General features: G+C 42.8%; 1 protein-coding gene across 3 annotated transcripts in view; it reads right to left on the bottom strand.

Moving 5' to 3' along the window:
• Window positions 1–55: 55 nt before the first annotated feature.
• Window positions 56–21,310, bottom strand: part of Pdpk1 (3-phosphoinositide dependent protein kinase 1) — a 73,452-nt gene continuing 52,197 nt past the window's right edge. For all 3 annotated transcript variants that reach the window (XM_040748222.1, XM_005081634.4, XM_021233767.2), the window contains exons 8-14: window positions 17,886–17,954; window positions 17,530–17,626; window positions 15,771–15,944; window positions 12,219–12,436; window positions 7,364–7,421; window positions 6,092–6,244; window positions 56–5,747 (exon numbers count right to left, since the gene is read on the bottom strand). In XM_040748222.1, coding sequence (XP_040604156.1) covers window positions 5,631–5,747; window positions 6,092–6,244; window positions 7,364–7,421; window positions 12,219–12,436; window positions 15,771–15,944; window positions 17,530–17,626; window positions 17,886–17,954 — 886 coding nt within the window. In that variant the 3' untranslated portion in view covers window positions 56–5,630. The remainder of the gene's footprint in view (window positions 5,748–6,091; window positions 6,245–7,363; window positions 7,422–12,218; window positions 12,437–15,770; window positions 15,945–17,529; window positions 17,627–17,885; window positions 17,955–21,310) is intronic.

Genomic DNA, 21,310 nt, shown 5'->3' on the forward strand with positions numbered 1-21,310 from the left:
CCCCGCCCCGCCCTGCCCCGCCCCGGCCAAAAGAGGAGCCAGGATGGCGAACGCGTACACTCTACATGCTTTTATTACAAGACTACCGAGCATACGAGGGAAATCCATCATCCGGTAATACATCTAAAGCACAGATATTTGAAAAAAAGAGAAAGATTTTTTCATTAAATTATATGATTAAACCATGACCAAATAGAAAATTTATATAATAAAGCCAGGAAAAAAGTTGTAAAATATAGTTTACAATAATTATTCACATTCAAGGCTGTACATCAATACATACAACAACGTGGCCCCAAACATGAATTCAATCCAAATAATTCATATATTAGAATTTAAATAACAGACTGAACTAGAGGCCGACAATAGCCAGCAAATAACCTTATATAAGAATAAAAATACAAAAGTGTATATCCTAGTATCATTGCATTATCTGTTTTCATAAGTATTTTTAATTTTTGCTTTGCCTGTACATCACAGTTACAGCTACAGACCAGGTAGAGAATATTATACATGTTCTAACTGACTGCTACCAACCTGAATGACAGCAATAGACTATTGATTCATCCTACTGTACGTGGCTAAGGAACAGCCGCAGCAGCTCTAAATACTGTAACAGTTTAATTTGACAATGTCCAATGAAACTGTGGTCATAATGGAGGCTTTCACCTGCACAATGACTCACTTGTAGTCATTAACCCAGATGATTAAACTAGGGTGGACTACATAAGGAAAGGAAAATTTGCCTTTTGTAAAACCTTCTGTACAGCTTGAATTCTTCATATGGAAGTAAAGAATTACAGGGGATTTTCAGGTATTCATATCGGTTAATTCATTTGCTCATCACTGCAAAGGTGCTTTGACAGAAACAGCTTTCTTCCTAGGCCACTTTTCCACAAGCATTCTGATTTATAACCCTTAGGTATTAGGCCAGAAGCCAGTTATCTTCAGAGGCTCTGAGTGGTCCCAGCCCTGTCTAATCTGCCAGGGTCCTTGTCATACATTCTACATAAGAGATGCTACACCCACTGGAGTCAATTTATGTTGGGTTTTGCTAAACAACAACAAAATGGAAAAGGTGTACAGTAGCATTTCTTGGAACATGGTATCCTCACTCAGAGCTGCCACAGCCTTCCAAGTCTCAGATATGAGCACCTTGGGTCTATGGAGCAGTAGGGAGAAGCCTTGAGGCCTCAGAAAGCAGGTAGCTAATTTCTTAAGCCCTAGGCTCTGGTAGAGTTGAATAACACTGGTGCCCAGAAATACTCCACTGCATGTTTTCAAATAGAATCAACAGGCCCCACCCAACACAAATAAAGACACAACCCAATTTGGTTAGATGGGCTGTATTAGAAGACCATAATTACCTGCAGCACACAGCAAGGTTTACATAAACATCAGCTGGGATACCCTCCTCTGCAATGAAAAGGCTTGGCCACTGTGCTGTCCTCAACTGCTAACCTGAGGAGGAGTGGAACAAGGACACAACTATACTTTCATAAAACCCAATCATCTACATGGTTTCTTTTTCAATTAGAGCTTTGCTACTGATCCCCAAATGGCCCAAATGCACTTTCTGAGTCTATAAACTTAATTATGATTACCCATTAAGCATGTGGCATGGTCAGTTTAACACTTTATCTCTGCTGACTTTGCAGAAGCAGATTCAGTACCATTGTGGACACAAAGTACAAGTTTCTGAAAACATCACCAAGCACTTGGAAGCTATAGCAGCAAAGATGGAAGAGAAGTAACATGCACGATCAGACTCTTGCAATGAAAATGAAGAAACTGGCTTATGGAAAAATCTGTCACAAATGGATATGCAGTAATAAAATTTCAGCATAAAAAAAAGAGCGGTCCTAGTCAAACTTTGTGGGGAATACACAGCTAAGCAGGAACTGATGTGTTCAAAATCTGTAGGACATGAGAAAGGAGGTGTAACTAGAACTCAGAGCATCTAAACATTGGACCAAGGAGGAGGAATAGCTGTGAAATGCACAAATTCTTTGACCCAAAAAATACCACTTGCAGGCATGTAAGGGAGAGAAAAAAAAATCATGGTAAAAATCAAAGACGGATAGGTATATTCACTACAGCATTATTTAAATAGCAAAAAAAAAAAAAAAAAAAAAACAAACAAACAGAAAACTCCAAAACCATCTCAATGTTTTACAACAGAGAAACAGTTGGATAACTTACAAATTTACAACCATTTGGGTCCACAATTATTAAAAACACGCTTTTGAAGAACTGCTCATGGTATGGAGAAATGCTAAGGGAAAAAATGTCAAGTGAAAAGGCTGGATACAAAATGATGTATGCTGTACGCCCCAAGTTTGATTTAAAAAGCAAACAAGGGCTGAGGATGTAGCTCAGTGGTAGAGCACTTGCTTTGCCCTCCTGAGTGCCCTGATTCAATTCCCAGCACTGGGACGACGACGACAATAACAAGGAAAAGCTGGGGAGGGAAGAGCAGGATCTACATTAAAATGCACACAGTGGTCTCTGAATGATGGGCCTTTCTTTCTTTTCTTTCTTTTACTTTCAGAAAACAGATACTACTTTTAAGAAAGCACACAATTGCCTGCCTCCTTGCTGGCACTGGGAATCTGTGCCACACATGAATATCTGCAAGGTTACTTCAAGCATAGACCATAAACACTAGGGTGGCCCAAAAAGGGCTGCAGCAGGTGAAGTTTCTACCAGCCTAATACAAGCCATCTTTCTCAAAGGGCTTTTTTACTGCATCTACCAGGATAGAGCTTAGAATGATAGCTGAGCCATGGTGCAACTCTAGAGTACCTAGACTCAACTACATGGGGATGTTCACTGCCCAACCAGAGTACAGAAAAACAGGTGGAAATGACCCATTCAAGCTCAGCTTCATGTGATGCCAAGAAAAGGCAGGGCCAGTGGGCTGTGAGGTACAGTCCTAGGTAAGAGAAGCCAGAGGACATCTTGCTGTTCTTAGAACACACAACATCTAGAGCTACTAATGGGGGCATTTCCTTCTCTCCTTAGCTAGATCCCCCATTTACTCTCTCTTTTTGTCTCTGTCTCTGTCTGTCTGTCTCTCTCTCTCCCTCTCTCTCCTTCTCTCTCTCTCTCTCCCTCTCTCTCCTCTCTCTCTCTCTCTCTCTCTCTCTCTCTCTCTCTCTCTCTCTCTCTCTCTCTCTCTCTCTCACACACACACACACACACACACACACACACACACACTTGTACAAACTAACACCCCCATCCTGTCCTGTCCTACAGTGTAAGGCACCTGCACACTAGGTGCTGACTCTAGGGATGACTGGAAAAAACTGAAAATGATCTAAGTCCGGGTAAGAAAAGAATGTATATGGTTCTTTAAGAAAAACAAACAAACAAACAAACAAACAAACAAACAAGGAAAAGGAGGCAGTAAGGATAAAGGTGAGCTGGGAAGAGCTCAGCTATTGTAGCATAGGGCAGTCATCATGGCCACCCACTACCAGTTCAGCTAAACCCTGATTTTGGAGGTTAGGATGGTGCTTGGTAAAGCCCAGGAGGTAGTGTTGCTCCCCAGAGAGAAAACAACAGAGGACTCTCCCATAAGCCAGCCAGGTGTTCTAATTCAAGCAACGCCTCAGCCCCACGTGGTACCCTGTAGTTAAGTGTCCTCAGAGATACCTTCCCTGTGTCTGCATTCATGGGACAGCCAGGAAGCCACTCTTACACATGCAAAGGCAGGTTATAGGATAGTTTTGAGAGCTAAATAGCCACAAGGCATGAGCAAGAACAGGACTCTAAGGAGGAGACAGCCAAGTGTAGCTAACACAGATTCTTCAAAAAACCAGGAGAGAGAGTGCCCGTTTTCACTCACAGGCTGACAGTGTGCTGGGCTATCTGTTCCCTAGGTCCTGGGGGCAGGTGAGGTCCTGACACCTGCTCCTTGGTCACCTGAACCTCTTATCACACAATCTAGCAAAGTCTGAAGAAAACCCCTGCTCCCATCCAGCATCCCTGCCAAGGCATGATGGCGAGCTTTTCATCTACACTCCACCCCAGTTAGAAAGAAGCACTCTTATTAAAATTTAAGAACAGAATCTTTCCCCTCTCGGTTTGGGTGGCCTGGCCCACAGGTGCTCACTGTGGACAGAACTGGGGTAATTGTTGTGTGGGCATTTTTTGGAGTGCCTTTGTGAAAGTCACCAAAAAAAAAAAAAAAAAAGGCAAAATTGTTGCTGCCTTCAGGACATGGGAGTCAGAGATGTTGCTGTGAGCAGTCTATGAAGGCAGGTGCCTACTTTTCCCCACTAGGGACCCAAGGGCCACCCTTTAGGGACATCCTAGTCAGAAAGAAAGGTACAACTAAGTCCCTCAGAAGCATTCTGCAAGAGTGCCAAAATATCCCAGGCCATCTGTGTTACAGAACAAAGCACTGTCAGCTTAGCATAAGAGAAATGTCCCAATACTGGCAAAGAATTCCAGCACAGGCAGGCTCAGATTTAAGTGGGCTGTTCCTATGAGCCAGACAGTGGTAACATTCTTTCCAGGCAAAGTTCATGCTTTATGATACCAGGTGACCAGGCAACATGAGAAGGCTTTCAGATTTTCAACAGAGATGTAAAAACTGAGCTAGCTGAGAAGTATTTACCCACAGCACTAATAGGTACATTGAGGCTGCACAGGAAATTGGCATATACCCTGGGATTTTCTCAGTCCCTGCCTCATGGGCAGTGGCCTACACATTTAAACCTTTGCAGAAATTCCCAGGAAGGCCTGCTGCCCCACTCCTCCAGATGGGAGCTGTGGCCCAGGCTAGATTCTCCATGGTACTTCTAGCCTTGTCCTGGTTCAAGACAGGATTCTGTATCGGATAAATGATCTAGTTGGTGTTGTCTAGGTGCTGGTATGACAGCAACCCTCCTGGACACACGTTTGGCTTGGTGTCTAATTCCCTGGATGAACTTCTAGGAAGTGGAATGATGGAGCAGAGTTCAATGAGGGCAGCCTGTAACTATAGCAGCTGCATACTTCTCACCATACAACCTGCCTACTGTAAGGCAGGAACCACAGAAATACTGCCACTGGAAGCACACCTGACCACATCTCTAGGGCCATATAAGGACTCAAGGAAGGGAGTACACACACAAGCTAAGAGCCCTGTACCCACAGTGAGCTGGTGACCACCCCAGCAGAGGAGTGAAGAGGCTTCCTGGTGAAGGAGAGCCAGATACACCCGGTCCCTCAGTCACAGCAGGAGCTGTGTTTATTGGCGGGGAAGGGTAGAAGCAGGCATGCAGTTCCTGTGGATGCTAAGGAGGGGCTGGTGATGCCAAACATGGCCACTGGTCTGGGCAGAAGCTGGGCTACCGTGCAAGAAGCTGGGTCTCCATGGCCACAGCAGTGCATGGAAGCCACCACAAAGCACAGAGAGCAAGCAAAGCGACCCTGAATTCCTGTTTGTTGGTTATTTTGTTCTTTGTGTGGCTGGGTTCTTTTTTTTCTTTTCTTTTAAATAAAAAAGCTGCAAGGTTTCCACCATCCATGTTCTCCTTGAGAAGGCTGGCAGGTGGTCTGGAAGCGTCCTGGATGGCGGCCGAGCCGCGCTGGGGCAGGTATCCTGGCAGCGATAGGCAGCCCGGCCGCAGGCAGCGTCACTGCACAGCAGCATCTGGATGGCTCTGGTACCGCTGCCTCCAAACCTCCTGGATCTTTCTGCACCATTTGTGAGCATTCCCGCTTGGATCCATCAGGTAATACGTCCTGTTAGGCTGCAAAGACAGAGCATCTGGTGTCCTCCAGGAGTCCCACCCCCACCCAGCCTGTCTTGCTGTCAATGCTGTCAGCACCTTTTTGAAGCCTGTGGGCACAGTGGGCTTCTTCATTCTACAAGTGCAGAAACTAAGTACATGGGCAGGTGACCTACAGAAGGCAAAAATCAAGCAGAGTATCTCCTGGCCCAATTCAGGCCTAAGTTGCTCTTACAGATCTCTGAGACACAGGAAGCTGACCTGACCATAGATGCTTCCTTGGCCAAAACATGGGACACTTCCAACAGAAATGCAGAAACCTGTGGTGAACACTACAATCAGAGGCCTTATAGGGACAGACTCACCGTGTGGACAAAGAAAGTTTTAAAATTCTTGGCTTCTGGTCGGAGTTCTTGTGACCATGGAATTTCACCTTTCAAGACTTTGTTGACAGGATCAACATAATATAAATGTGGCCCTTCTGTGAGTAATAACTGCCGTCGTCTTGCAAATAAACCCTGGTACAAATAAATAAATAAACAAACTGTTTGACCAAGCCACAGATGGGACTAACTTGTAAGTATCTCAGGGCATAGTGACTGCCTGCTACCTATGTATTCACCTAAGAAACCTCCTTCTCAACCTAGGCTCAGCATCTTACATCAAGAAAACATAAGTACAGGTCTCTGCTATTTAGCTCACAATGTGCCCATCAATAGCTAGCATAGAGTACCCTGGTCTCCCAGCTTCTCTAAGGTAGAGTCTGCCCTTGGGTAGGCCAGGCCTCAGCCCACCTTCATGGAGATTCTCACTTCCAGAATATATACAGCCAGGAGAGGAGGTTAGGAAGCCCCCGTTAGTTGAGTCTAATATATCCTGCACTACTATCTGTTACCCATAAAATGTAATAAACAGCAGTGGTGGCCCACCTTCAACCCCAGCACTCAGGAGGCGGCAGCAGGCAAATCTCTGTGAGTTCAAGGCCAGCCTGATCTACAGAGATAGTTCCCAGACAGCCAGGGCTACACAGAGAAACCCTGTCTCAGAAACAAACAACAAACATAATAAATGATAATTCTTATATTTTCAAATCTTCTTTATATATATATATATATATTTGGTTTTTTTTTAAAGATTTATTTATTTATTTATTACATATACAGTGTTCTGCCTACGTATCAGAAGAGGGCACCAGATTGAATTGTAGATGGTTGTGAGCCACCATGTGGTTGCTGGGAATTGAACTCAGGATCTCTGGAAGAGCAGTCAGTGCTCTTAACCTCTGAGCCACTCTCCAGCCCCCTATTTTCAAATCTTCTAATGAAGGACTACTTGCTTGATTCTCAGAAATGATACATTTTCCTTAATGTGACAGAACCCTTAGCATAGTGAGATGGGCCTTGAGAAACCACGAGAAAGCACGCCCTGTGGCCAGAGCACATGGCTGGGTTTCCACATGCCTCCACTGCTCCCTGAAAGCCTAAGTGTTCCCAGTTATAAAATCTAGAGGTGATCTCCAAAGATCATGCCTAAATATCATATCCAACAAATCATGACAGGACCCCAGGATGAAGAACTAATCTGAGCTAGGAGCAGTAGGCAGTGATAGGATGAAGAGCGTCAGGGACTTGACTCACCTTTCGCTTATCCACTGGGCCCATTTTTAGTATTAGGTTATTTTCTACAAATTGGTGCCTAAAAAAGAAAGACGAATGAGACAGCAGTTCTCCAAACTCTGTCCTTTGGATAAACTCCATGGGGCCTCTGTAGACTTTCTATCAATCAAGTCTGCCTCCCAAACACCCCAAAATTCAGCCTCTCTTCAGGTACAGGAGATACCCAAGATACAGTGATATAACGTGTATAGATTTTATCTGTACATGTGGGCCAGAATCTACATTCCCTGGGGTCATCTTCCAGTTGGAGATAGATATCAGCACAGTAGAGGAAGGCTGAGAGACAGTGCCACAGAAACAAGATAACACATAACATCAACATCATCTTAATTATCATGTTAAAAAGCTACACTGGGGCTAGGTGTGGTGCTGCACAACTTTAATCTGAGCACTTGGGAGACATAGAAGTTCTCACAGAGGTTTGGATAAAACTGAATTCCCAAGCCAGGACACCTAACAGTGCCTAGAATGCAGAATTCTATGGAATCACAAATCCTTAAAAGATAGCTCCAGGATATCTTTTCTGGGTTAAGGTGTATTGTTTAATGGTTCAGGGACTGTTTAACATGGGCCAGGCACTAAGGCCCTGGGGTTTCAATTCCCAAGATGGTGATGGGAGTGAGGGAGTATTTTTTCCAACATTTCTACAATATTGATAAAAGACATTTATTGAAATATGTCAAGGATTTGATCTGACCAGGGTAATGGAACCAGACCAATGACTCTTTGCAATGAACACTTGCAATCATATTTTTAATTCCTCCCCCGCCTTTTAACTTTTTTTCTCATTTTATTTTCTTCTTCTTTTTTTTTTTCTCTTGAATTTTATTTTGGAGGGGGTAGAGGGAGGGTGTGAAGGGACGGGGCTTGAATGGATCAAGACACATAATGTGAGAAACACATAGAATAAACAAACTGTATTAATAAAATAAAGTATTTGGTCTGAGGATCTACAGGTAAGGGCACCTAATGACCAAGTTCAATCCCTGGGAACAACGTGGTAGAAGGAAAAAACTAACTCCTATAAGTTATCCTATTACTTTTACACATATACTATGGCATGAACACATGGAAGGAGAAAACTAACTCCTCCAAGTTGTCCTCTGACTTCCATGGGCACAAACAATAAATAATGTTAATTTTTTTTTTAAAGAATTTGGTTTGACTTACTACATGAGTATGTGTGTACCTCACTTTTATCTCCTCAGAGTAAGAGATGGTTTAACATATAAGGCTACTTTATTGGGTTAAAACTTACCTTTTCTTTTTATTTTTTAATCTAATTTAATTTTTATGCACTTTGGTGTTCCTGCATGTGTGTCTGTGAGAGTGTCAGATTACCTGGAACTGGAGTTACAGACAGTTGTGAGCTACCATGTGGATGCTGGGAATTGAACCAGGATCCTCTGGAAGAGCAGTCAGTGCTCTTAACCGCTAATCATCTATCTAGCCTCCATAAAGCTACCTTTAAAATACCTGTTCATGGAACTTTTTTTTTTTTTTGATACTATGATAGAACCCATTGCTTTGTGTATCCAGGAAAGCACTTTACCTACCTGAGCTCAGCCCTATATCCTGTCTGATTCCACTTCTACTATTAAGAAAAAAAGGCGCCAGGCGTTGGTGGCGCACGCCTTTAATCCCAGCACTCGGGAGGCAGAGGCAGGCGGATCTCTGTTAGTTCGAGGCCGGGCTGGACGGACAGCCTCCAAAACAATACAGAGAAACCTGTCTCGTAAAACCAAAAAAAAAAAGTCGGGCGGGAGAGATGGCTCAGTAGTTAAGAGCACTGACTGCTTTTCCAAAGAACCTGGGTTCAATTCCTAGCACCCATGTGGCAGCTCACAGATGCCTGTAATTCCAGTTCCAGGGAACTTGACACCCATGGCAAAACACCAATGCACATAAAATAAAGATAAATAAATTTAAAGTCACATTTTCTGTCTAAAAATTGTCTATCTAAATCAAGCATGTAGATCCACCCTGAGGAGCCAGAGCACTTATGAGCAGAACCCTCTAGGCCCCACTACCTGACCCACACAAAAACAACCAGACCACCTTTCCAAAGCACACTGCCTAACCAAAATCTTGGTCTCAAGTCACACACAAAATAGCACTGTGTAGACTTTGAGAACAACTAAGATTCTGAACAAAGACAGGACAGTGACCCATAAAAAAAAAGAAGTACACATTCTCTGGTTGGTATTTGCTAACCAAACACCCAGCTTGAAACACAGGGAGAACATGTGGGTTCTGAAAAGCACACTAGTAAGGAAGGCCGACTGCCACATCGAAGGTACAAAGCACAAGGATGTGCAGGTAACACTGCAGGGCCTGCCAGAAAGCCCACCTAACAGGCACACCCTGTAACAGTTTAGCATAAGCAGAGACTTTCTAATGAGAGCACTGGAGGGGAGCAAACAACACAGGAAGCAAACATGCTCCTATAAACAAGCACCAGCGTGCCCTTTGTTCACTCTGCACATAGAGAATGCACTCACAGCCCAACATCCTCTAAGTCTTCAGGGGAGTAGTGTGTGCATATTTGAGAACTGTCACTTGTCCAGGATCCAAGGGCACAGGAAACAGAGGCCAAGAAAGCTCCATTAGCAGCAGCAACACCACAATCCACTACTACTTAATATTTATCTGCCTGCTTTCTTTCTTTTTTCCTTCCTTCCGTTCTTTTTTATGGTGGTACTGGGGATTGAACCTAAGGCAAGCATCTATCACAGAGTCAGAGCCCCAGCTCCAAAGCCTGTTTCTCTCCTTCTCTCCTCTACTATCTATACACACCTCAGAACTATCCCTCTTGACTCTGCCTCCCAAGTGCTGGGATTAAAGGTATGTACTACCACTACCGCCTGGCCCCAGACCTGAAATCTTGAGGAAATGGCAGAGAATCCCAAACCCAAAGAAAGTGAGCAAGACACTGTAATCCTCCTGCGCTGACTAGCACTCACAGCCCCAGGAGAAACTCTGGGGGAGCTGAAACATGCACACCCTGAAGAGGAAGGCTCCTGCATGAAACTACAGAGAGCAGGAGAGTGGGACTCAGCAGACACACAAAGCTCCTGCTTGGAACTGCAGCTAGGACCTGCTCAAATCACTCTGATTAAAAATCTTCCTAGATTACAGAATTGGATAAAGTATTTACCAGCCACACTTCACATAAGGGATTAACATCTAGAATATGTGAAGAACTATAAACACTTAAAAAACTGATTGGGCATGATCAAAGCTTGGGAGGCAGAGGCAGGTGGATCTCAGTAAGTTCCACAGCCAGGCTCGAACGAACTTGGTCTACAGAGTAAGTTCCAGGACAGGCTCCAAAGCTACAGAGAAACCCTGTCTCAAAAAAAAATAAAAACTAAAAATTAAATAAATAAATAAATAAAAACAAATAAGGAGCTGGAGAGATGGATCAGCTTTTAAGAACATTTACAGCTCTTCCAAAGGACCTGACTTTAGTTACCAGCACCTACATATTAGGTGGCTCATAACCACCGGTCATTCCAGCTCTAGGGAATCCAATACCTCTGGCCTCCTCGGGTACCTGCAATCATGTGCACAGACTCACAAATACACATAATTAGAAATAATAAAAAGATAAATAAAATCCAGGTGGTGGAGGAACACACCTTTAATCCCAGTACCCAGTAGATCTCTGTAAGTTCAAGGCCAGCCTGGTCTACAAAGTGAGTTTCAGGACAGGCTCCAAAGAAACAAGAGAAACCCTGTCGTCGCCCCCACAAAAAAAAACAAAAGAGAGAAAAAAAGCAAAACCAAAATTCTTTTCTATCCCTGATAGTAATAGTAATAATACTTTAGAAATGAGTGAGTTAAGGGACAAATTTATACTCTCCAGAATTATTGTAGGTTATTTCTAGGAGAGCAGAATCTATATTTAATTTTTCTAGAGAAAATAAGTTTTGACGGTAAGACATTCTAGTCTTAGTCATCTGCATGTCACTGAAAAGCTACGAAAGTTTCGTTCTCCCTCTTCATAAAGTCTCCTGAGTCTTGTACATTCTATTCTCTCTCCTGCCTTAACTCAATTTTCCTCCTCCCATTGCACCCAAATACACATTATTCCTGAGAGACACTTCTGTCATAAAAAGGCCTCAGCATAATGGGAGTAGATATGCTCAAAATATATTGTATGTATGTATGTATGTATGTATGTATGTATGTATGTATGTATATATGTATAAAATTGTCAGAGAATAAAATTTTAAAATAGAAGCATAAAAATACTGGAAGAAAATTAAGGTAATCAAGCATCAGTCATGGCATACATCTTTAATTCTAATACTTGGGAGGCAGAGGCAAGTAGATCTATATCATTTTGAGGCCAGCGTAGTCTACATGGCAAGTTCTAGGCCAAGGTAAGGCCTTGTCTCAAAAAGAACAACAAGCAAACAGCAACAAAAAAAAGGTGGGGGTGCCAGATAAAAATACTGAAGCCAAGTAGACTTGGATGGAAAACAAGATTAGAACAGGAACAGGTTAGGTGGACATCATAAAAATTTACAACTATAAAACAATATCCTCTAATAGACTGAGAGGTAAGTTGAAGAAGAAAATGCTGGCAAAATACAGCTTTCATATATGTGCGCCTTAAAATCAATTTATAAAGATGTAAAAACATAAGAATACAATGTAATTCCAGCCCCAGTCAAGGTACCCTAATGACCTCTGGGAACCTGCTCCTCTGAAGAGCACTGCAGAGGTGAGGCAAGGACAAGCAACCAGCCCATGTCTGCTCCCATGCACCCTGTATTTCTAGATGGGTGCCCGTGCCTACAGTTCTTACCAAGGGTTTCCACTGGCTTGTTTTTCCAATAACAATCTTTTCTCATCTTCTGAAAACTGTAAGTCTAGTTCAAATGAATTAGTGTCCAAATCATGGATGTACTGCTCTATGTTGCTGCCCGACCTCTGGGGTAGGCTGGTATCCACCGCAGACAGTGAGTGGGAAGAGGAGGAGGATGACACCTGCATGCAGCCAAACTGACTCAGGAGGTTGTCATACTGCAAGGAAAAAAGAAAGGAGAGACGTATCTTAATCTGTCTGTAAGTTCAAAGACTGCCTCCCACATTGCCTGGCCCCATAGCCGCTCAAAACCCGGTAAGCTTACACACAAACTTCAAAGCCAGACGGACTACCTGTCCTTTTTGTTGTAGACAGACAGACTTTCTTCCAATGGCCATTTGACCACTAAACCAAGGCAAGGCTGGACCTTCCTGCTACAGGTCCTTCTTCTGATAGAAACAGAGGTCAGAGAGGGGCTACACTACATCCTTCATCTCCAGGGAGAAAGAATCTGGGACCCTTACCCAGCACTACACTCTAGAGAAGCTACCCTCTGGCTAAGAACTCAATGCTTGGGCAAACTTCTCTTTTAGTCCTAGGATCTTAAGTTTCAGGGTCACTGCATAGTCTGATTTAGTTTACATTTGTTTTTTTTAAAATATTCATTAATCTCAGCAATGATTCTAGGGGCGGGGGTAAAAACCTACAAGCCAGTGTTGACACAGAAAGCAGAATGGGCAGCTCACATTCTAGCACACTCCCAGGCAATGACAGGGCCAAAAATCTTTGATCATAGGTGAAGGTAGATATGGCCACTTTGGGCAGCAATTATATTGGCTGCAGGCCTCATACTCCTGAGTCCTGCCTTCCATACCCTGAATTTCCAGAAAGAGAGCCCTGTCTACTATACTCCACAGAGGTCAGTCCCTACCCTCTGCAGAGTCTACAAGTCCTATGCCTACCTTCTTGTTGTTGCCCAGTGGCACTCTGCAGAATTTATGCTTGCACAGCCCCACAGCAGTCACAGGCCTTCAGAGATGTATATATAGGTGTACATGCATGTAAAATAGACATGAAGAAATGCTCCTGGCTACTAAGATCGACAATAATGGAGCCCATTCAGCCCTTTCAAAGATCAGCTGCCTAGCCAGGTGTTGGTGACACACACCTTTAATCCCAGCACTGGGGAGGCAGAGGCAGGCGGATCTCTGTGAGTTTAAGACCAGCCTGGTCTAGGACAGCCTCCAAAGCCACAGAGAAACCGTGTCTACAAAAACAAAGATCAGTTGCCTTTGGGAGTGATAGGAAGGGTCAGAACCCATTGGCTGAAGGACTGCCTGTCAGTCCTGATTAACTTCTGCAGGAGTAAGAGTTCTAAAAGAGGACACCAAGGTTTTCACCAGCACCCTCTGACGTGACCCAAAAGGACACCACTCATGAGCATTTAGGAGGAAAGTGGGCAGGAGCAGGAACTCCTGGCTCAGGGCCTTTCTCTGCAGTGAACACATGCGAAAAATGGCCACTGGCCACATAGATGCACTTGAGTTTCATTCTCTACAAGTCTGGGCACAAAGGGCATTTTAGGAGAAAATGGGGATTGCCAAACATCAAGTAAAAGACAGATAATTCCTTGACCTCTAAGAGGCAAAAACAGCAATGCTTTTAATTTAGCTTTAGAATGTCCTCTTTAAAAAAAAAATTTATTTATTATATACACAGCGTTCTGCCTGCGTATATGCCTGCACACCAGATCTCATCATAGGTGGTTGTGAGCCACCATGTGTTTGCTGAGAATTGAACTCAGGACCTCTGGAAGAGCAGCCAGTGCTCTTAACCTCTGAGCCATCTCTCCAGTCCCTAAAATATCCTCTTTTGTTTGGGGTTTTTTTGTTGGTTTGTTTGTATGTCTTGTTCTGAGACAGTGCCTGACTTTGTAGCCAGACTGACCATGAACTTAAAATCTTTGTATTTACTATTTTACGTATATGGAACTTTTGCTTGTGTGTGTATGTGTGTACACACGCACGATCTTACAATGTGTGTCCTTAATGTTCACAGAGGCCAGGAAATTCCCTGAGTCTGGAATTACAAACAGTTGTGAGCCAATATGTGGGTGCTGAGAATGGAACTCACAACCTATGGAAGGACAGAAGTCCTCTTAACCACTGAGCCATCTCTCCAGCCCCAACTTTCAATCTTCCTGCCTCAGCTTACTGAATGCTGAGATTGCCACGCCACACCGCACACACGCACGCACGCACACACGCCAGGCTAGTAAATATCAGAATTGCTCAGTCAGTTGAAAAGAATTCCATGAATGGCAACTGGTTAGAATAAGTCAAGAAAATGAAATCAAATGAAAAGAATTGATTTGAATCAATGAACTGTTAAAAGAAAAATTAAATATGGAGGTCACAATGGGAGCAGAGTCTGGATAAGACTGAAATTGTGGGGGCTGGAGAGATGGCTCAGAGGTTAAGAGCACTGGTTTTTCTTTCAGAGATCTTGAGTTCAATTCCCAGCAACCACATGGTGGCTCACAACCATCTACAGTGGGATCTGATTCCCTCTTTTGGTGTAAGGGCGTACATGCAGATGGAGCACTCATATATACATAAAATAAATCTTTTAAAAACAAGACAAATTGTGGAGAAACTATTGCTTCTTATTTCTGTCTCTTTTTCTGGTGTTTCCCATTTTTCAATGCAGAAAGTTTTAAAACAAAAGTTAAGGGGCTGGAGAGGTGGCTCAGAGGTTAAGAGCATTGATTGCTTTTCTAGAGGTCCTGAGTTCAATTCCCAGCAACCACACGGTGGCTCACAACCATCTGTAATGAGATCTGGTGCCCTCCTCTAGCATGCAGGCATATATGCAGGCAAAATACTGTGTATAAACAAATATTTTTTTTAAAAGTTACTTTTAAAAAAAAAGGTAATTCAAGGTCTTGTGTCTGTTGTCAATTCTTCAGAGATAAGCTGCTTTGAAGCCAGTGACAGCAACTGCACACAAACCCCAAGGGGCAGCATCCCTGAAACAGAGCAGGCACCTACTGCTGAGCATCAAGTTACAGGGAATGGAGTCTACCCTCCCACACCACATCCATGGAAATTCAAATCAGTAGCATTCTGGGTTCTCTTGAAAAACATAAGCATTTCAAAACATTTTTTTAAAAAATCAGAAAGACTCTGAGACAAAAGCTGCTAATGATGAGCTTCCAGGGCCCCAGTGTCAGGAGGTGAGAAATTAGGGCAGGACACTGGTCTCTCATCCACAGGTCCAGAACACATCCTGGCCTCCCTCCCATCTCTATCTCCCAAACAGGTGAACTTATTTCAGCTGAGGAAATAAGAACAGGAATCAGAAATAAGAATACCTACACAAGGTGTGTTGGCCATTTACTTATCAGAGCAAAGTATTAACCCACCACCAAGTCCACCATATTCACTCATACATTTTAACCAATAATCATACAAATTAGAGTCCCAAGGAACCATACAGCATGGCAAGCAGATTTCTCTTTGCCTGAACTAGTCCCCATGGGTGCCAGCTTACGTTGCCATAGCAGTCTTCATCATCCTCTGACATGGCTGGCAAGTAAGCTGTGAGCTTCGGAGGTGTCTGCTGGTGCAGATTCTCCCATGTGATGGACTCAAAGAATGGATGAGCTTTGAGAGGCTCGTACCCTTCCATCTCTTCACAGCCTAAACGCTTTGTGGCATCTAAAACCTTAAATGATAGCCAAGACATGTCACTGTCAGGGTTGAAATGTAAGTATTTATTTATTTTGTGCAAGTGTCTTCAAGCCCTGAGATCTTCTGGAAAGAGTAGGAACACTGTGGTCCATACCCCGGTCTGCCCATAACATAGTAGAAAAAGCCAAGATTGACCAGGACTCTTAACTCAACCCAAGGCTTGTCCTTTTCTTTCCACAGGTAAAACAAATCTCAACATCAAAAGAAAAGCAAGGCAGCAAGCATCTTTTTAAAGCATGCAGCTAAAAATGTTGTAAAATTATATGAGCCCTGGTACGCTGACCACACACTAGGGCAGGCCCCACTCCCAAGACTATCTGGGCAGCACAAACTGGACTTGAAGAAATTCCAAAGCTAGGAAGGGATGGGAAAATGATAATGGAAGAAGTTGGGGAGTGTATATATTGAAAACACAATGTCTGAAATTTCAAAGAATAAAGAGAGAGAGAGACAGAGAGACAGAGACAGAGACAGAGAGATTCTCACTATTGAGAACAAAAATGCTGCCAGGTGATTGTGGTAGCACACACCTTTAATCCCAGCACTTGGGAGGCAGAGGCAGGCAGATCTCTGTGAGTTAAGCTCAGCCTTGTCTACAAAGCAAGTTCTAGGATAGCTGAAGCTATTACACAGAGAAATCATGTCTGGAAGAAAGAAAAAAACAAGACAAACAAACAAAAACACCTTAAAAAAAAAGAACAACAACAACAACAAAATTAAGAAATGCTAACTCAAAAAGCCAAGCATGGCATGGCGATGTATAATTATAATCCTAGCACTCAAGTTGAGCAGGAGGGCTGTCAAGCATTTTTAGGATAACTTGGGCTAAACAGACTTGTCCCAGAAATAAATAAATGTAAAACTTCTAACATTAGGGAAAAAGTTAACTGATTCCCTCTAAGAACAAAGAAAATGAACAATGAAGCTTTCACTGGGTGGAATATCATACCTCTTAAAGGCTGTAGCAGTCACTCCTATGCCTGCAAGTTTGAATTAAGCCCATTCCATAATGAGGGAAATGAAGGAAAGAGCCCAGAAGGATGGCTGGGAAGAGCCAACCCTGGGCCTACCCACGAATATAGGACCTGGCCCTGATTCTCAAAGAAATAGGAAGAAAGGACATCAGGGTACAAAGCAACAGGGCTGAGAGCCCCAGTTTTTGAACATAAAATGACACCTCTTTCTTGTGTAAATCTGTTTCTCTCTGCCTTATTACCTAGGTTGATCTTTAAAGTCTTTATGTAGCTTATATTCTAAAGGTGACATTGGCAGGTGTCACTGAAGCAGGATTTACAGCCATCTACCACTGGGATAAACCCAGTCACTCAGTGGCAATCACTTAAAATGTGATGTGATGTTAATGAACGCATGCAAAATAATACAGTAACTTCCTCTATTATTAAAGTCAAGAAATAGGTACTGAGATGAGATAAAAATACTTAACTATCTATAATTATTGTCTATCTTAAACACATTTTTCAAAAAGGATGCCCATGAGTGTGACAGAAGTCAGAAGGTAGCATGATGATTTCTCACCACAGAAAATTTAAAATACTTACCAAGAGTTTTTCCACAAGATCTCTTGCCTTGGGAAAGAATTTCTCTGGAAAATCATATTCCAGCTTAATGATCTTCTGAAATATAAGATATTCATTTCTGTGAATTAAAAAAAAAACTGCTGTTATTTGGGCAAGGGTTTTTCAAATCTCTAATACTAGGTGCACTTTACAGAACATCCCAATGTCACCCTCCCAGGCCAGCTCTTACTAAACTCCCCAGGCACCACATATTTTTAAGTTATGGTTGAAGTTCCTCCCCAATGGGCACAACGTTTGTCCAGACCTCCCAGCAGCTGCTGGCAGTGGAGTATGCTGTGATAGGCTCAGAAGCCTGAGATGTACAGAATTCCTCTTACCCGGCTCTGAACGGTGGGAGTCCTGCCACAAGCTGATAGATTATACATCCAAGAGCCCAAAGGTCTGAACTTTAAGGTAGGAAAAACACAAAGAAAAATGGAATTGGTATATTTAAATGATAAAAAAAGGTTCATTTTGCAGCCTCTATCTATACCACCCTATCTTCAGCCTCCAACGTATTCCTGTCCCTTTAAGACAAGGTATGTGGGAAGTCTGAATTTGCTTTTCTGGGCATCTCCCTGTGACCTGAGTCAAACGGTTCTATACTAGGCAGGAATAACCAAGTGGTTTAGCTCCCCTGAAGATGTCTATTGAGGGTTAACAACTTCTACACATCCTTGTCTCATTCTGAGGAGAACATAGTTCACCGCCAACATCATGCTATGCCAGGCTGCTGCATATCAAGTAAGGTGGAGCTGAAGAATGCTAACCAGTGTTAACTTCTACTTGAAAATTTAGGAGATCTGAGGAAGAAGCTCCTAGTGCTAGGGAGCAGAGCTGGGAGAGACACCTTTGTCACTGTAGAGTGATACTGCTATAACTAATTCAAATGCTCTCTGAGCATGACTTGGGCTCCCCTCAGAAAAGATTCAAAAGCTGGGTGCCTGTGGGGCTCAAAAGGACCTTCCCAGGGTGTACATATGTTCTGCTCTCTGTCCTTCCTTTCTCAGACTCTGTCAAGAAAGTCCTGCCCCTCTTTTAAAAACATTTAGACTACCCATTTTATTTGTAATTATTATTTTTTCTATTGATACACAGTCTCACTGTGCTGCCCAAGCTGATCCTAAATTCACAAAATTCTCAATCCATCCTCCTGTCTTAACCTTAAATATGTACCATTTTGAATGTCTTTAAGTAGTTTCAACAATGTAGCTAGATGTCCCAGTCCTGAGATTGGTCCCTTTCTTGTCACAACATTCTCCTGGCACGTCTTGCTTTCCTGTGATCTCTGGGTTACTGAGATGTCATGATACACCTGATTTTGCCTTCCATTTCCAGCTGTCCCCATGTACTAGGTGTATGCAGGTTTTGTGGGATGACAGCAATTAATTTGCCACCATATGATATAAACAACAACCACCACAAGACAACAATGTAGTCACAGAGGCAAATGTTATAGCCAAGTTCTGTCTTTGCTCTGATGTCACCAGCACTTGCAGGCCAGGGACAGGTAGGTTAAGGCACCAAGATTGAGCATAATTCTAAATATCAGAAATCGGAGTTAAAGATTTGACAGTGTAATGAAATAAAAATTATTTTACATATAATGTAACTACTTTGGGGATTTGTTTGCATTTAGTTTTTGAGACAACTGTCTTATGCAGCCCAGGATGGCCTAGAACTACCTCTAGAGCCAAGGACTGATGTTAACTCCTGATCGACCTACTTCTACCTCAACTGCTACAAAAGGCATGTTATCATGCCCACCTCAATATTTTTAAAATTTTTATTTTATGTGGATGAGTTTGTATGTATGTATGTATGTGCACTATGTACATGCAGTGCCCTCAGAGGCCAGCAGAGGGCTCCTACTCCTTGTGACTGGAGTTACAAATGGTTGTGAGGCACCATGTGGGTGATAAGAATTGAACATGGGCCTTCTGGAAGAACAACCAGTACTCTTAACCACTGAGCCATCTCTGCAACACCTAGCTTACTATTTTATACAACTGGCTTTCTTTAGTGCTTTATCTAGGTAAAATAGGGAGTAAAACAAACAAAATAAAGTAGTAAAGTAGCTACACAGAAGCAGGAGAAGGGCCAGGGTAAGGTCAAACCACCCAGGCCTCTCAGGGTCCCTTCTAGAATGTGGGAGCTCAAGCAATAAAGGCTTAGATAGCTTCTCCTCTGGAACTATCTCAGCATTCTGTCATTTGCATTTTGGCTCTGGAAGCAGCATATCAAGGCTTTCTAAAGTCTCAGATGGGGCAAGTCTTGAAACCTTGAAGCAGGAACTCCAGAGCCCCAGCTCTGTTTTATCAGAGGGATGAGAGGGTAACCTTGAGGCCAAGCGCTTATATCATCTCCAGGGCACACATGGGCAAATCAGCACCACCCATGAAACAGGATAGCTCAATAAATTATGATGCTCTCGTGCAACAGAAAAAATGCCAGCTAGAAAAGATGCATGCAAATACTTTTAATGAATCAGGCTATTAATCACCATGAAACCAAGAGAACTCATACTGGATATACTGTATGACTGCACATGTGTGAAAACTTCAAAATTCATAAATGCACCAAAAATGACAAGAAAAATACAAACTATTTGGGAACATACATATAGAGATTAATTGTCTATAGTTTACTACATTTTATAGGCATTCCATTTAAAAATCCATTTTTAAAAACCCTCTATATTTTAGTGACTTCACAAAATTCAAAATTAAAAAAGACATAGTATTGGCTCCCTCAAAACACTATTCAGATTTCACAGACAATTTCCTTCACTCACATTTTATATATCCTGAGAACATGAACTACTTAGAGCAAACACATATATACATCCTCCCTGAATGCTGACAGTTCCTGTGCCTGGCTTCCTAGAGCCTGAAGCTCTTTTCCTATCAGTGCTGGCATACTCACCATACTAGGAAGAGTTGACAGTAAGAAAAGCCTTGTTCTTCAGCAACAATATATCCTGGAAAACTGGAAACTAGCACCCATCATTTGGCACTGCTAACACTGGTCAGATCATCTTCTTCACATTAAAGGATGCTAAGTGACATCCCTGGTTTTCATCCACCACAGGCTAACATATCCCACCCCAAGCTGCAACAGTAAAAAGCTTCAGGGACTGGAGAGATGGCTCAGAGGTTAACCTTGCTACTCTTGCAGAGGACCCAGGTTCAGTTCTCAGTACCCACAATGGCAACTCACAACTGTAATTTCAACTTGAGGGGCTCTGATGCCTTCTCGGGCCTTTTGCAAGGACTGAGCACATATGTGGTAAACATACATACAACAGAGGCAAATGCTTATACACATTAAAAAACAAACAAACAACCCAAAAGATCTGACCTAGAACAATGTCTGGCCCACAATAAGAACTCAAATTCTGGGGCTGGAGAGATGGCTCAGAGGTTAAGAGCACTGACTATTCTTCCAGAGGTCCTGAGTTCAATTCCCAGCAACCACATGGTGGCTCACAACCATCTCTAATGAGATCTGGCGCCCTCTTCTGGCATGCATATGAATGCAGGCAGAATACTGTATAAATAAACAAATGAATAAATAAATACTGTATAAATAAATAAATCTTAAAAAAAATAACTCAAATTCTGATGCCATTGTTTGTCCCCCTGGGTACATCCCTAGATTTTCCAAAGCTGTCAATCTCAGAGAGCTACCTAACCAGATTCCCACATGCATTTACACAGGTGACCCCCTTGCAACATGCTAAAGCAGGACACCTATGTTCAGA

The sequence above is a fragment of the Mesocricetus auratus genome, unplaced genomic scaffold (assembly GCF_017639785.1).
Source record: "Mesocricetus auratus isolate SY011 unplaced genomic scaffold, BCM_Maur_2.0 Super-Scaffold_100007, whole genome shotgun sequence".
Taxonomy (NCBI): Eukaryota; Metazoa; Chordata; class Mammalia; order Rodentia; family Cricetidae; genus Mesocricetus; species Mesocricetus auratus.